This window comes from Anopheles aquasalis, chromosome Y, assembly GCF_943734665.1.
Source record: "Anopheles aquasalis chromosome Y, idAnoAquaMG_Q_19, whole genome shotgun sequence".
In the NCBI taxonomy this organism is placed as follows: Eukaryota; Metazoa; Arthropoda; class Insecta; order Diptera; family Culicidae; genus Anopheles; species Anopheles aquasalis.
Genome location: NC_064879.1, coordinates 772,501 through 787,789, shown reverse-complemented (window position 1 = coordinate 787,789; position 15,289 = coordinate 772,501). Strand labels below are relative to the sequence as shown.

The 15,289-nt window shown below is 48.1% G+C and overlaps 2 protein-coding genes across 2 annotated transcripts in view; one reads left to right on the top strand and one right to left on the bottom strand.

Moving 5' to 3' along the window:
• Window positions 1-4,518: 4,518 nt before the first annotated feature.
• LOC126579600 (uncharacterized) lies at window positions 4,519-6,761 on the bottom strand. Its single transcript, XM_050243052.1, has 3 exons — window positions 6,661-6,761; window positions 5,840-6,125; window positions 4,519-5,726 (listed from the first exon to the last, which is right to left on the bottom strand). Exon 3 carries the CDS (start codon window positions 5,677-5,679, stop codon window positions 5,005-5,007), a length of 675 nt encoding a protein of 224 aa, XP_050099009.1. The 5' UTR covers window positions 5,680-5,726; window positions 5,840-6,125; window positions 6,661-6,761; the 3' UTR covers window positions 4,519-5,004.
• Window positions 6,762-11,193: 4,432 nt separating this feature from the next.
• LOC126579557 (zinc finger SWIM domain-containing protein 8 homolog) overlaps window positions 11,194-15,289 on the top strand; it is a 12,121-nt gene continuing 8,025 nt past the window's right edge. Inside the window, exons 1-2 of the mRNA XM_050242953.1 lie at window positions 11,194-11,522; window positions 15,209-15,289. The exon at window positions 15,209-15,289 is cut by the window's right edge and continues 921 nt beyond it. The gene's annotated coding sequence lies outside the window, so the exon portion shown is untranslated. The remainder of the gene's footprint in view (window positions 11,523-15,208) is intronic.

Here is a 15,289-nt window from a genome sequence, read left to right as displayed (position 1 = left end):
GGTTTGGATTTGGGCTCGTCATCATCCTCTGTGGTCGTCGCTTTTGCTTTTAGCGTTACCCCAGCCCTTCTCACTTACTGGCTGGCCACACCACCAACACCGAAACACACGCGTACACACCGGTGAGAGCAAAAACCTTTTTAAACTCTCATCAAATATGCAGCAATGCTAGTGCTACTGTGAATGTGCATCTGATGCATATGCGGTGTGCCAGGATGGCCGGAAATGGACCTCGAATGCCGGCTGGCCGGACCAATCAGCCTATCCGGGGCAATACCGGGATGCCGGTGTTTCGGCAGCCGGGATCCAAAGAAACTGAAACGCGACGAGTATACCTGGGGAGATCGATGCCACCGCATTGCCAAGTAGTGTAACAAGTTCCAGGCACCGTAGGTTAGAGGAGACGGTATCCAGGGGTAACTGCTCCCGGCCACCTGGTACTCTGGGATTCACACCCTCGCCTACCCTATGCTGACGTGCTCCAGACATTTCTCATTTTCAAGTTCCCCGGGAAGGGTTGCCAGGGCTACCAGAGGAACCTGAACCGAAATAAAGAAACGTGGGGTCTGGGGTTTTCAGGCTGGAGTCCACCACACTCCAAGCAGATATGCGTATGGTACGCGCACGCCGCGTAGTGTACTTGTGTGTGTGTCTCCAGCTCTCGAAATCCTTCTTCTGCTTTTTGCCAGGAAGCTCACCCGGGCCAGTGTGTCCTGGCCCACCGGGCGACTCCGACTGCTGCTGGTGCTGCTGGAACTGTGCGAACCATAGCGAAGCACCCCGCCCCGGCTTATATGCGTTTATTTACCGTCGGAGTCAAATTGATTTAAATCCATTCTGGCTTTAAATTCAATTTTGACCCAGACCCCATTCAATTCGGAAAGCGAAAAAGGGCTACGGCTATCTACGGGGACGGGGGGGAAAGGAAAAGATTGGAACAGGGGCGGCTGGCGGCTGTCCGGGATCAGCACGCTCACGCAAATACACACACATACGCACAGAAGGCAAAGTAGCAAGCCGACCCCTTTCGGTCGAAATTGGAGGAACGTGGGTTGCCGATTGGAAACAGGCGTTGTCCGGTCGTATGTGCCCTACGCTATCACTCGAGCTGATAAAAGTCCAGATTAGGAGTAGAATGAGGACAACGACAGGGACGATGGGGGGAGAGAAAGAGAGAGAGAAAAAAGAGAGGGAAAAAGAGAGAAACGTGTGCGCGTTTCGATTGACATGTCCAGGGAGTAAGTTTTACCCCCCGGGAAGATCCCTGATTTCTGATTAGGTGCATGCCATGGCCTTTCAATGAACTGGCAGAGACTAACGGCACCCATGGGCCTTCAACGCTCACCTGGGCAAAACTTCAAACAACAGCTCAACGCAGTTAATGAAGACATCCCTCTTAAACCCCCGCAGACACACGGATGGGGTACACACAATCCACCGCAATCTCGGGCTCCGCTTTGATGACGCAATGAAGTCCTGCCTGCAGCCGGGGCTGGTCCGGGCTGCTGTGAGAGTGCTTGCTAAGCTGAGCCGCTTTTCGGCCAGAGCGACTTAGCGACATTGGCCTTCCACCACCCACTCCGACCTTTGCTCTGTGACTGTGTCGAGAAGCAGGAGCAGCCCGGGGCCACACCGTAGGAAGAGATAGAGAGAATATTGGCAAAGCGGTCCGCCGTACGATCTCCCCGGCGCTTGTCATTGCAATCAAGGCCTCGGATTGTTCGGTTTTCGGGTGGTAGTAGTAGTAGTGGTAGTAGTGGTAGTGTAACCACAAATTTATACCCGCCAGTGGTTAGAGTTTTGACATTCGCTGTCATTAGCAGCCAGTGCAATTCGCTTCGGGAAGCATCACCTTCCCTCTACTCCCTCCCACCCACTCTCCACCGCGAAGCAAACCGACGGTAGCGGCTAGCATGTTGGCCGGCCCGCTGGCTGGCTGACCGGTCCACCAGGACGATCACCAGGGGCGGGCGGCCAGGGTAAAGCAGAACCGGGTTCACCGCGCGAACCATTATGCGGGTTCGCGATTACTTCCGGCGCTCGTCTCCCGCTAGGGTTCAATTCATTCCGGGGCAGGCTCCCCTTCTCCCCTTTGGTTCGTGTTGTGCAGATTTTGTTTTTTTTTCCTTCACTGCTTGGGCGCCGGGAGTGCTCCGATAGCCACCCTGACAGCTTCGGCGTGTTCCGGGTTCGTAGCGGGCTGCCACTAGCCGGCTTCACTAATTGGAAACGGAACGGCGGAACCGGATTGCCGACCGAGACCGAGACGCACGCCGCCGCCGTCAACCGCTTCGATGGCCGACAGGTGAAATGGCCAAACTTCCGCTTTGATCGCGGGCTGCCGCATGCCGCACGGCTCCTCCGTGTGCTACATGTGTTTGTACCATGTTTGGTGGTGCACCTTGGATACCGACAGTCGCATGCACAGCGAGCCGCGTGACTTGACTTTGATTGGAGCCCTATCGAGGAGTCCGTCGCGGACCGTGAGCCGCACAAAAATGATTGCCCACGGCACGCGGTTAGGGCGGTCTTAAAAAAGTGCTCGACCTATGGCGCTCCTGTCGGGTCCCGTTCCGCTCCTTCCCATCCTCTCTGTCGGTCTGTCTGTCGTCTGTCTGTCTGTCTGTTGCCTCCGTTGTACTGCTACGTTGCTTGTGGGCGTTGTGTATGTGCTTGGCCAAAATCGGTTTCCCTCAAAAACCGCAATTATGGCCGGTCGCTCCGATTGCTCCGGTGGCCGGCTAATGAGCCTAGCAAATGCATACCGCAGGTGAGAGGACACACACCAAACCACATACACACACACACACGCAGGAGGGCGCTGGACCGCGGGAATGGTAATGACAAACATCACACGGAACCCTTATCGATGCGTTATCAATTTGGCTGGGGGGCGTAGTGCATCCTTGCCCATTTCCTGCTATCCACGATTTTTTTCCCAGCGAAACACTAACGTATAGTAACGCGTTTCATAACGCATAACGTATAACGTGTTTGCTGGATTGTGTCTAGGCTGAGAGCTTTTTCGAACACACCCTACCTCAGGGGTCTGAAACTCAAATTGGCATGCGGGCCGCAATTTGAAGAATCAACCAGTCCGCGGGCCGCACCATTATATGGAGAATGTTGAAATATGGAGAAAAAGTATCTTCATCCGAGTTTTTGAACACTATTGTCATTGCAAACATATCACCAATCTTCAATCCCGACATGTGGATGTAATAAAATGACATAGAACATACAATAAAAGACCAAATACACCAAACATATACTCCATGGACGTGGCCGCGGGCCGCACAAAATAGTTTGGCGGGCCGCACAAAATAGTTTGGCGGGCCGCAAGTTTGAGAACACTGCCCTACCTTGACCATACTTTGACCAGCACTGCAATCGCAGCGTCCTCCAGTGCTATCGTTTCCGGTTCACCCAGCAGCCACACACCTGCACGATTATTCCGCCAGTATGGGCTCCCGGAGGTTGGAACAAACTGCGGACCGTGAATCACAGCTTTAAACTAACCCCGGTATTAAATTTCAGATTTCAGAAGCAATTTCAGATGCCTATCGGTGGCGGCCCAATCGAAGCCGAGAGAAAGGGCACCACCGGCACAGACGGTCAACAATTCGTACATGAAGAACTTGTTCCGTGACGAAATCGCACCGCTCCATGTGCTCCCGTTTCCCGATGCGTTGAAGCATCAGCAGAATCCTTTGCTTCGGGACGCTACGAACTCGATGGAATGATTCCTCATTGTTTGTTTTTTTTTTTGTCGGGAGAACCAGATGAGGCCACTACTTGGAAAAGCATGTGAGAGATGGTTCTGATGGGATATTGTGTTAAATTTACCTACTAAAAATGACTCATCCGGTGTTGGAAATGCATTTCTCTGTTGGGAAAAACTACACAAGAATTGTAGATCTCTCTTCCACAATCACAAGTGGTTTTTTTCTTTCTCTAAATACTGCACCAGCAATCTCTTTTAGCCATTGATAAGTGGCTATTCACCGGCATATTGATTGATTAATCAAAATGGTCAAATACCAGATGTGATCGCCAGTTTTAATAAATAAATAATGATAAGGATTCAATAAAAGATTTAGTTGGTTTGAAAACTTCCATTCTACAGACTTTTTACTCATAGAACAATACTTCCGAAATCTTGATGATAAATCAAATGATCGAGGAATATCACCATCTATCAGTGCATTAGGTTCAAGAAAAATGAAACATATTAAGCAGGGTTAATAAACCCGAGAGGAGACAGTCTGCTGGAAGCAATTGCAAGACCGGGTGTCCTCATGGCCATCCAAAGGGACAACCAGGACAGCAAACTGATCGCGTGAATGCCCGCAGCTTCCCCTCGGTACGAATGCGTGACCATTGGGTTGTGTAAAGTCGTTATACTTGTCGTTAACAAAATTTTACTTATAGCTAAAGAATCTCTACCGTTGAGTTTGCAAAATTATAGAAATTAATACACCATACAACGCTTCTTTGATGTAAAAATATGTATAAGGTAAAATATGTATATTTAAAAAAACCAAATATATACCATTGCAACCCGAATGGTATATATTTTTAGGGTACATATATGTTACATATATATTTGTATATAATATAGCTTTGTATAATCAAACAACATTTATCATAAGTACGTCCGACGGGGTAAGGTAAACAAGCCACAATAGTCCTTCTAACGCTACTCATAATATAGATCGCCCAGGTATATGTAACAACTGTTTCGCCCATTCTTATCAAGCACTCAAGTGTAAAAATCAACAATCATTTGAGGCAGCCAACAACGGCAGAGGTAAACAGGGGTAGAAGGATACAGAAAGGAATAATGATTCCGTCTAATGCATGCATGCATGTGAAAAAAAAATCATAAAACTACCGTAGCACCATTCCTTAGTCTAGGGTTATACGGAACCGTTCTCTATAAGTCTTTCCACCACAACGAGAAGTCGAGGGTGAGGTAACGGAAGGAGGAAGAGAGAGCACGCGTTACTGTATCACCAGCGAACGCGGGTAGTACTGCAGGTGCAGTACGGCGTTGACGGCGAATATCTCGTAGAATATCAGGCCGTAGGTGTGCAGATCGATGAACGGTACACTGAATCGCTCGACTAGCCGGTGTAGGACAAAATGCTTACCGACGCTGGACAAGACCAAGCCAATGCCCCAATAGTTAAGGGTGATAGTGGCGATGCCGCACAGCGCGACGCCATTGATCAGCAGCATCGCGGTCGCTACATGCTCCGCCAGATGCCGCTGGGCCAGCTCGCTAAACGCACAGCCAACTAGGAAAGCGATCGCGGCCGAAAGAAGGAAGCCATAGCTGAAAGCGTACCGCAACAGCGTGTGAGAGGCTGGCCCTGTAGCCCCAAAACCTTCAACACCGCTGGATTGGAGGTGGCGCAGGTACAGCTGGGTGTTCAGAAGGGGCAGCGCGCATACCTTGGACAGCAACAAACTGCGCTCGTACAGCTGGCGCAGTCGTTGGTGTGGTTGCGGGTGGGCAAACCGTAGCATGCCGAGTAGACTGTGTGCCAGCAGGAACAGAAGCATTCCGCTCGCGAACGGTGCACCATAAGCGGCGGGCGTATGTTTCAGCGCCCATCCCGTAACGGCGGCCAGTAGAAAGTGGGCAAAGCAGGTCGGTACCGGTGAGGTGGTCATCGTTGGAATCTCGAACAGGCTAGTCGGATGACAGTCGGACAGGATCGCTGGAAAAAGGAAACAAGCGATCGAAATCAGCGGAGGTGTTACGAGCGATGAATGATGGGCGATTATTGATTGTAAACTGCTACAGTTACTATCTTTTGCAACCGATACTCACCAGCAGACTAGTAGAGGTTTGCGGTGGTGGTGGCTGCAGTGGCACCCAATAATAACCCGATAAAGCAGAGAGTGTCCAAAAATAAATATATAAAAAAGGATCATGGAATGTTATCATAACGTGGGTTGGCAAATCCGCCAATGCACTCGAAACCAAACTGCAGAAACGGCAACATCAGCTCCTTTACCACCGGTCATGATGAGCCTCCAGCTGCGAATCCGTTGCCAACATTGATTGGCACCATTTCCATTTCCTGCACGAGCTGTCCGAAAATGAGCCACTCCACCTTTGACATAGCAACATAAAAAAGAAACAGAAACAAAGGAAAACTTCATTCAGATCTGTGAAAGAGCCTTTGCATTGTTTTTATGAAAATTGATGCCATATGCCACCCAAGTGGGTAGGATAAATGAAACAGCTTATGCAACATTCTTGACGCTTTCGTTTCAGATAAGTTACATTGAACAATAGCTTTCCCGCTATTCAAGACCTGTTTTAGCTCTATCGCCAGCTCTTGTGCCATGCTATTTCTTTGGATTATTTGACATTCTTACAATACACTTCAAAATGCTCCCACGATCTTTGAAGGGTTTCGTTATTCCTTGAAGCTGATTACTTCCCAATAGATCCCGATGTTTTATGCTGTTAAGGGAAAGGGGAAGCGTTGTTCCAACATGTGATCCCTCCTGCTTGCTCTCATCCAAGGACGATACACATAAAAACATTAGATTTTCAATATATCTTTAAAGATTGGTTGTTTGCTCCATTTGCTTCCACGGGCTTATAATAGATTGATATCTTCTTCGATGGAAGGTACATACCGTACGGCCACGGATGTTCCGGATGGGCGCTGAATTAGGTGATATCTTTTCGTACCATTTGGTAGCGGGAAAGGCAATCCGTAATTGCGAGAGATGATGGCTGGAAGAAGAGTTCAAACGTTAATGCAACAGGTTTTTGCATAATTCGGAATCATAAAACTTGCCGGAGCGGTTTCCTGATCACGGCCACGGATTGTTGTGCACTTCTATGTTGATGGCGAGTTGGTTGATTGGTATTTGCAGCGTTGCCAAGAGATGTTGAATCCTTTTTCGCTTGTTTCAATCCCGTGTTTTGTGGATCTTATCGGGATATGGTTTTCCAAGCCGCTCACACTTTCCAAACCTGCTTTTCCGACAAGAACGACGGAAGTTGAGTCCCGTACGACAGAAATCGCTCACGCGCCGCTCAAATTCCACTGTTAATGTTTAATAGGAAGCTAATAGGAGCCTAACAGGAAGGAAATCTTGCTGTCTAGGAAGCAACAGCGCCAAACACCTCCGCCCAAGTGGAGCGAAAATTGGAAAATTGGAAAATTGGAAATAGAAATTACAACGATATTACATTTTTTTCACATTTTTTTTTTGTTTGTTTTGACAGTTGTTTGACAGCTCAGCCTTTTTACAGTGGGCACTAAAACATCATGGCACAGTTGAATTTATTGTGTTTTTGTTTTCCACAATAAACAATTCGTTAATGTTGAAATTCACTCCCCTTCTCCTTCCTTAATAGCTTAATTTTCGTTTTAAAGCTGTGTTCCTATGAAAAACATAACTAAGTCAAATCTTCCGGGGGGTCTTCAGGACTTTTACCGTCAATAATAATAACGATATGTGCGCATACTTTTATGGAGCCTCTTGTACAATATTGTCATTTTTTAAATTTCAAAACAACCACGGAAAACCCGGAAAATCGGAAAATTCCATCGTTACATTCGAGATAAACGTGTTGAGATCGGCAAATGTGGAGACACCAACGGGAACGAACAGATTGCACCTGATCGGAATACCTCGAATCCGGAACATCCGCGTCCTTGCGGTAAGTATCTTTCTGGGACTCGGAAAAGCAAATGCAAGAGAAAAATGGAAGGAAAATGGAAAACTCTTTCGTTTATCGCCGTCTATCGACGGATGTTTCAATGATTCATTGCTTTATTTTAGATAAAACAAGTGGCTCGGTTGTGTTTAGCAGAGCAAAGTGACCAGGTGATCAGCAAAGGGTGATCGGGCTCCCAAGTTGCCTCGGCTTCTTGCGGAGGCGGGCGGATTTTCACGGGCGACAGCGTTGCAGGAAATACAATAGACGATTGTGGAAAACCCTCAACAAATCCAAAGTTACACACAGCTAATTGGAACCAGTGACCTTAGTAGCCGAGTAATCGCAGAGGGCTATATGCTCGGATAATCTTCCAACAGCCCGGGAAGCAGGATTGAAGAGCCGTTCATCCTTACAGAGGAAGAAGAATCAATGTATCGTAGAGTGAATCAAAGGTCGAGGCCGGGGTCTAGGCCGAGGCCGAGGCATGACGAACAACAAATAGAAGTAAGAACCTTAATATTAATATTATATTTTACATACTCATCATTACATACCCACGCAGGAATTACATGTTAGAACCCTTCAAGAAGAACTGGAGAGAGCGCTGGGCGAGCTGGAGGAGCTGCAAAACGGCGTTTGTGCGCGGTGCAGAACCAACGAGGATCGGGCCGCAACGCTGAGAACGGATAACATCAATTTAAGGGAGGAAAATTGCCTTCTTAAAGAAGATAAGGAGCGACTAGAACAGGAGAATAGAGAACTCCGGGCACAGCTGAAGGCACGAGCATCATCCTCGCGAAGCCCGATTCCTCCATCACCCCCGCGAAGCCCGGATCCTCCATCACCCTCGCGAAGCCCGATTCCTCCACCACCCCCGCGAAGCCCGGGTCATCCATCACCCTCGCGAAGCCCGGGTCCTCCATCACCCTCGCGAAGCCCGAATCCTTCTCCGAGTTTGCTGCATTTCCCGTTAAGAAATAAAACGGACTTCCAACGATTTGTAGCAAACTCGGAGAAGGATGTCTTCGAGACAAAGTTTAAGGAACGATTTTTAAATATTGCTTATTCCAGAGCTAGTGTACATAGACACATTTTTAAGAGTTTACTTTCTAAACAATTACTTAAATCCGTAGTTTGGTCTAGAAATATAGTTGGTAAGATAAATTTAAGTAAGCATGAAGAGTTCATGAATTTCTATTATAGAATTTGCTTTGCTGCGAATTCTACCTTAGATCAAAAGAAGTTAGAAGATTTTGTTATTGGCGTGCTTAAAAATAAGTCCAAGCTCAGTGAATGTAGCCAGAATGAATTTATTATTCAGTATTAGACATAATTAAAACTACGTTAAACTAAAAAGGACCCAACCATGGGTATTAAGCTATGTTTAGTGAATGTGCCATACTGGACGATTACGATCGCCATCTTACAAACTACATTGGAAAAGCTGATGGCCAGTAAGCGTTGTCTATCTACGTTTTCTGCATTCGTTGTGTAGAACTGTAGCATGTTAACACTATCAGCGGCCCTATTAAATGTGGATGTGGACATCCTATGACAGGGTATCCGTGCACTTCATATTCTATGGTGTACTCCATAGCGATAACCGCCATAGCCCCATTAAAATAAGCTAGAAAGTATCTATCACTATTTTCCGTAGATAGCATACACTTCTTTGAGAGCCATACCGTGTCGAAGCGCTCACTATCTTCCCACGGGTTTTGAAATCGTGGATAAAGCCACGTGGTAAATCGTGGTGGTGCTAGAAATACTTCAAAGATTCGTGCTTTGTGCCGTGGAGTGGCTGCTGTTTATGATCATAAATTATCATGCTCTCAAGATAAAACTCAAGCTGATAGACACGTTTAATGCTACAAAAGATATCGTGCTAGAAATATGATTCGAAAAATGGACTCATCTATTAGCTGATTTACCCGATTTCATAAAGAAACTCGTGGAGCTTTCTGTTTATTGATTTTTCTTATCATATTTCTAGCACTATATCATTTGTAGAATCTAACGCGTCTATCAGCTTAGGTTTTATCTTGAGAGCATGCCAGTTGTAGAATATACTGACCAAAAGAAGAAGAGTAAAAATTGATTGATTGATATTGATCATTTATGATCAGCAGCCAGTCTACGGTTGACTCGCAACCAATTACTCATGTGGGCAATGTGCAGGCAATGAATATTATCTTTGCTAAAACAACAATTTAATGGTCAAGCTGGATCCGATATCATGTGTTAAAGATCGGTGTCAATTAAAATCTTGTTGCCAACTGCAAAGCTATGCTCCCCATTTCCACACTCATTATTCCCGAGAACACACTTGGTACTTTCTGCTTTCATCTGGCGGAAAAGCCATGGATGCTGGTAATGCAATGATTTGTGTTTGTCACCCTTTTTTATAAGTTGCTGCCGCTCTCTTCTCTTCCTTGATCTTTGAGTAAAACATCTGCAGAATAGGATTTCGATTAAATCTTTCATTGATTAATTAATTAATCGTTCAACCAATTCTAAAACGGGCTAAATCTCAGTCATCCATGACCTAGCTCAAGGCTATTTTCAAGGTCACAGCTGATTTCAGCTCTTTAATGATTTCCTGTAAAATAAGCCTTTTTCATGAGCGTTTTTAGTGTTTTCCATGATAATTAACCTTCCCAAAAAGATTGGCGCTTTTTTCCCGACCGGAAAACTCGAAACTGCGAAATTTCCGCGATCTTTTTGAAATTCCGATTTCAACGATCGATTTGCACGAACCGAATCACAGCAGCACCGCACCGGTACCACACGATACCATTCGGAAAACTTTGGGAAAACAGCGAAAAATCATCGTCACACGACAATTGAGCGCCACACGAAGCGTAAACATAAAATTTATGCTACTTTCACATCGGAGGCGTTTCTCTAAATAAAAATGGCAGCTATATTCTATTGGAGATTTTGAATGGAACTAAAATGTTTGGGTGATTTGCCGAATGTGTAAAAATAACCTAACGATTGTGGCAGCGTTGCACTTAAATTTGGAAATTGTTTTGGCATGAATGTGTTCAAAATTGTGCTTCTGGCTGCACTGAAATTTTATTGACTTTCGCACAAAAATATGGATACTTAATTTAGCAGAGTAGCCGTTTCAGTTTTCATAGAGCCAGCGTTTTCGCCCGGTTGATGCAGCATAAAGACGCTAAAACAATTTACAAAAGTTCAATGTTTGCTTTAACTCAAACTGTATCACATCAACATGAATAGGTGTGGTCACATGTAAAAATCCTTGCGTTTCTACAAAAAATAACCGAACAGCGGTAGCTTGAAATGTGGCTCTGTAAGGCTTTGTGCTACAATGTATAGGGCCAAGGGGCTGACGTTTGTTGCCACTTTACAGTGGCTATTGTGCAGGCCCACGGCGGCTGTATAGTATGCCGATCCCAGCGTCAGTTGTGTGCGTGTGTAAATGTCCGTGGGTGCGTGTGTGTGTTTGTGTGTGTATATGTGCGGAAGAAGACCGCAACCACCATCATCGTCTAGGCGCGGACCTCCACAGCAAGCGAACCACGAAAGGACTCTGGAACCCGTACTTACAAAGCCCCTTCTTGCTTGCTTGCTTGCTTGGTGACGTGCGTTTTGTGACACGGATTCGTTTTGCGTGCTGGTATCGTTTGTGTTCTTCGGCTCGACGGGTCAAACAGCAGCGACAGCGACAGTGAGCCAGTAATCCCAGCATTGAACCCCCCTCCCACACCGCCAACTTTCAACACAAAGCCAGCGGACGAGGACAGGGCCACCGGAACGACGTCGGGGAAAGGGGACTCCCGAGGTGGAGGAGGAGGAGGTGAGTCAGTCAAGTAGCTCGTTTAGGCCACGGCACGGTTCTTGCAGACAACGGCGACTTACGGCTCACTTGAGGGCGTGTGTATGTGTGTGCACTGGTGTATGTGTGTATCAGGAGGACATTTCCTGAGCTGAAGACCTGCTGACTTTGCGGACAGCTGCTGGTGATGATGGGGGTATGGTGGTGCTATGCAGAAGCAGACGACGTGCGAGGCCCTGCCTGCCTGCCTGCCTGCGTTGACTGGATTTGTCATACAAGATGGCCGCAAAGGCGAAAAGGAGAATACGCAGAAAGGATGGCTGTAATGCCTGAGACGACATCGTGGCTCGCAGCATGGGTTCAGATGAGTAGAAAAAGGAGAAGAGGGACAGGGTGGAGAAGGAGGCAGATGGCGAGGAGGGTAGGTGGGTTAAGAAGAGAGGTTGAGCGTGTGTGCGCCCACACATGCCGCAGCCGCGCAGAAGAGAAAGAGCTACATCATCACAATGGTACAGTCGTGAGAAAGAGAGCGTCAGAGACTCCGAATGAGAGAGAGTGAGAAGGGGGGGGGGGGGAGGGCAGAAGCGAGGCTCGGTTGTCAGATTGCTACCACCATAAACGATAAAGGGTAAAGTAGGGGCGGGGGGAGGGGGGTTTAGAGTAATCGTTATCGGGAGGTGCATGCATGCATGGACTGCTCCTTTCGAGAGTCCCGCCGCGAGTGTCCTTCCTGAAAGAGACCCTCCAGTGCCCACGCACTATACACCTGCCCCAGTTGCCTCCAGGGGCGATATGGCAAATCATTCGTTGAACAACAGTCACGGAAGACACAGAGGCTCTAGCCGTTCTGGATATTTCGGGAAATTCGGGCCTCTTCTGCGCTCTGGTACACGGCTGTTGCATGGTAAACAGCTGGTCATCCTGTTGTTGTGTTTGTTCCATCTCGCCAACGCAGACTCATCCCTTTTCAGCTCTTTCTCCTCTCCGGTCCTGCTCCGGTATTGTGCAACATGCAAACAATCAGGCATCAGGCAGGCTAATACATCGACGACATCCTTCGAACATAGTACCAATAAGCCATCTCTCGTCAGCGACTACGGGACTTACTACAAAGAGATCCTTCGGCTTTACTACGATCTGATCCGAGAGGCACCTAGCCGAGATCCGATCAGGCGGCTCGGATCGCGACAATACCTCAACAAGCGGCGATTGAGACTCCCCCCATCTGGCGGCAATTGCAAAGGGTCCGGCAGCTGTAGTAGCCCTCCAATAACCGACCCATAAACCCCATGTGCGCACGATCAATCCCGTTACGCACGCACCTTCAACGGCACTGCGGTTGTGGACTGGTGGTCGCAAACGGCGTGTCGAAGTCAAGATCCTTTTTACGACAATGGCACTATATGCGAAGATGAGTGGGTTCTTTCAAAGCGTAGGGGAATCAGGAACCAGAATCCACCGAATCATTCTGCAACGACCGCAGATAACCAGACCATTTGTTCCCTGGTCTGATGGCAATGCTCGCTGAGGAAGCTGCCGAAAAGTGCTGGCACCATCATCCACAGCGCCGGAACCGCCACCGGCCGAGGAAAACAAAGAGGCTGCTTTTTTAGGCTATACAATAACATGTCATTTGCAAGCAACCTGTATCAATGTGTTGGCAGCACCATCTGACTGGGGAGTGGATACAACCGAGCTGGCCGATCTTTGCCTTTGGATCCGTTTGGATTTGTGTGCCGTTTGATGCTCAGTCTGTTGGCCAACGCGCATTGTATGGTCTTCAGAGGAGCCCCCTAGTGGGTATCATCAGCATCAGCATCAGCATCATGGCTGGTACGCTGGCACAGGTGATGGGAACCACAAAGAGAATTCCATATGATCCGAGCGCGTATACACACATAGCAGCAACAGCATACCCAAGACCAAATCTTCTTAGTGTCGGCTCTTCCTCACGCTCCCGCTTTTTTCCTTCTCTCTTTTTCTCTCTCTATTTGCCTGCTTTTGCCATTGTATGGTCTATTCTATATGCTTTTGCGTCTCTCTGTTGCTCGACGTACAAAGAGAGTGTGCGTGAGTGTGTGGGAGAGGGAGAAAAAGGGTGAAGAGAGTTCTTTGATTGCCACAGCGGATGCTACCGAGTGCAGCGCCTACAGAAGCACCACCAACAGGCTCCATGAAAAACAATTGGTACACACACAGCAGTAGTAGTAGAAGAAGCAGCAGCATAAGCAGAACATGCGGTGAAGGCAGAGGACCGCGCAAAAATGAAAGAGGCAAGGCTGTCACCGTCACGCGAAACTAGCGATCTGGAGACACCGCATCTCGTTCATCTTCACTGTCCGCTTACGGAAGACGCTGCTGATGCTTCGGTCATTGGTCGATCGCAAAGGCAGCATCGCAGCAACCAGCCGAAAACTTCAAATGAAGGTGACGGCTGCTGCAGATACCGCTCTCTTTCATTCTCTCTATCTCCTTTTTCGATTATGTTGAGTGACGAGAGTGTGTGTGTGTGTGTGTGTGTGTGAGAGAGAGAGAGAGAGAGAGAGAGAGAGAGAGAGAGAGAGAGAGAGAGAGTTAATAATTGCGTGTGTACGTACGCACGTGTGTGTTATTAAAGGCAAACATTGGATCAGCACTTCACGAATCGCTCCAGCAATCCAATCACGCGGGGAACAGGACGCATCAGAGGACTGGTGGTGGGGGTCGTGAAGTTCGTCGTCGTTTGCTCAGATTCCTTGATCCGTTAAGGAATATACCCTAGCCAGGTGCCTGCTCTGTCTTGTGCGCGCGTACGTGCACCAGTGTGTGTATGTATGTGTGACAGACGCACAGACGCACAGGCTCTCCGACATAGCACGCATGTATGTTGCCCATCGTTCACACGGGTGACCACGCACTAAAAGCGCTGGAGAAGAGAGAGAGAGCGGGAGACATTCATCGCACACCTGTATGCCATACATCAGCATGCAATAAGAGCGAAGATAAAGAACAAGAAGAAAGGTGAATGGATGGGGGTAAGTGCGGGAGGTGAGAGAGAGAGAGAGGTCTGGTCGTCATCGTCTTGCATAGATGTTCGTGGACTAATGCGCTGCTCATTCTCAGCCTGGCGGGCTGCTGCACTCGTATAGTTCATTGCCAGCGGCAGGAGGCCGATTATCGGGAGGCCGTTGTCGTCATTTTCCTCTGACGACCCCTTCCGCTACTACATCTTAACCCCATACACCATCCGTGTTCCTTGTGCACGTACAGACGCGTAGTTAAAGCAGAACCAGCAAGCGTGCGCGCGCGCGCTCTCTCGCCCCACCGTCCCCGCTGTGTTTCTTTGTTGCGACACACAAGCACACACTCGCACACACGCACGCATACGCATGTTCGTACAGCCACGCACACTGCGAACTCAACCAAAGCAAGAAATCGCACGGGCGCGAGGGATGGTTGTCGCGTGCCGACATCGTCGCCATCATCGGCCGTGTTCTTGTTGTCATTATCACAGTGGGGGTGGTGATGAGGTGTCTTGAATTAGGTAGGATCAGCTAGGAAGGTGATGTAAATACGCAAGCAGCCACATATCCTCGCAGATCGCAGCAGGTCGTACGAAAACTGCCTGGCAGGCCGACTTTGCCTTTCATCGAAAGTCTCGCGACTCTTCCCCTTTGATCCATTCTTGTGCTACATCTGTTCACTGTTTCCCGTGTTTTTTTTTTCAGTGTTATCGGCAAGTCCCCCGTCTCTCCGATCCCTCTGAATAAGGTTCGAACCATAGTCCCGGGGATTGGTGGCCCGATTGT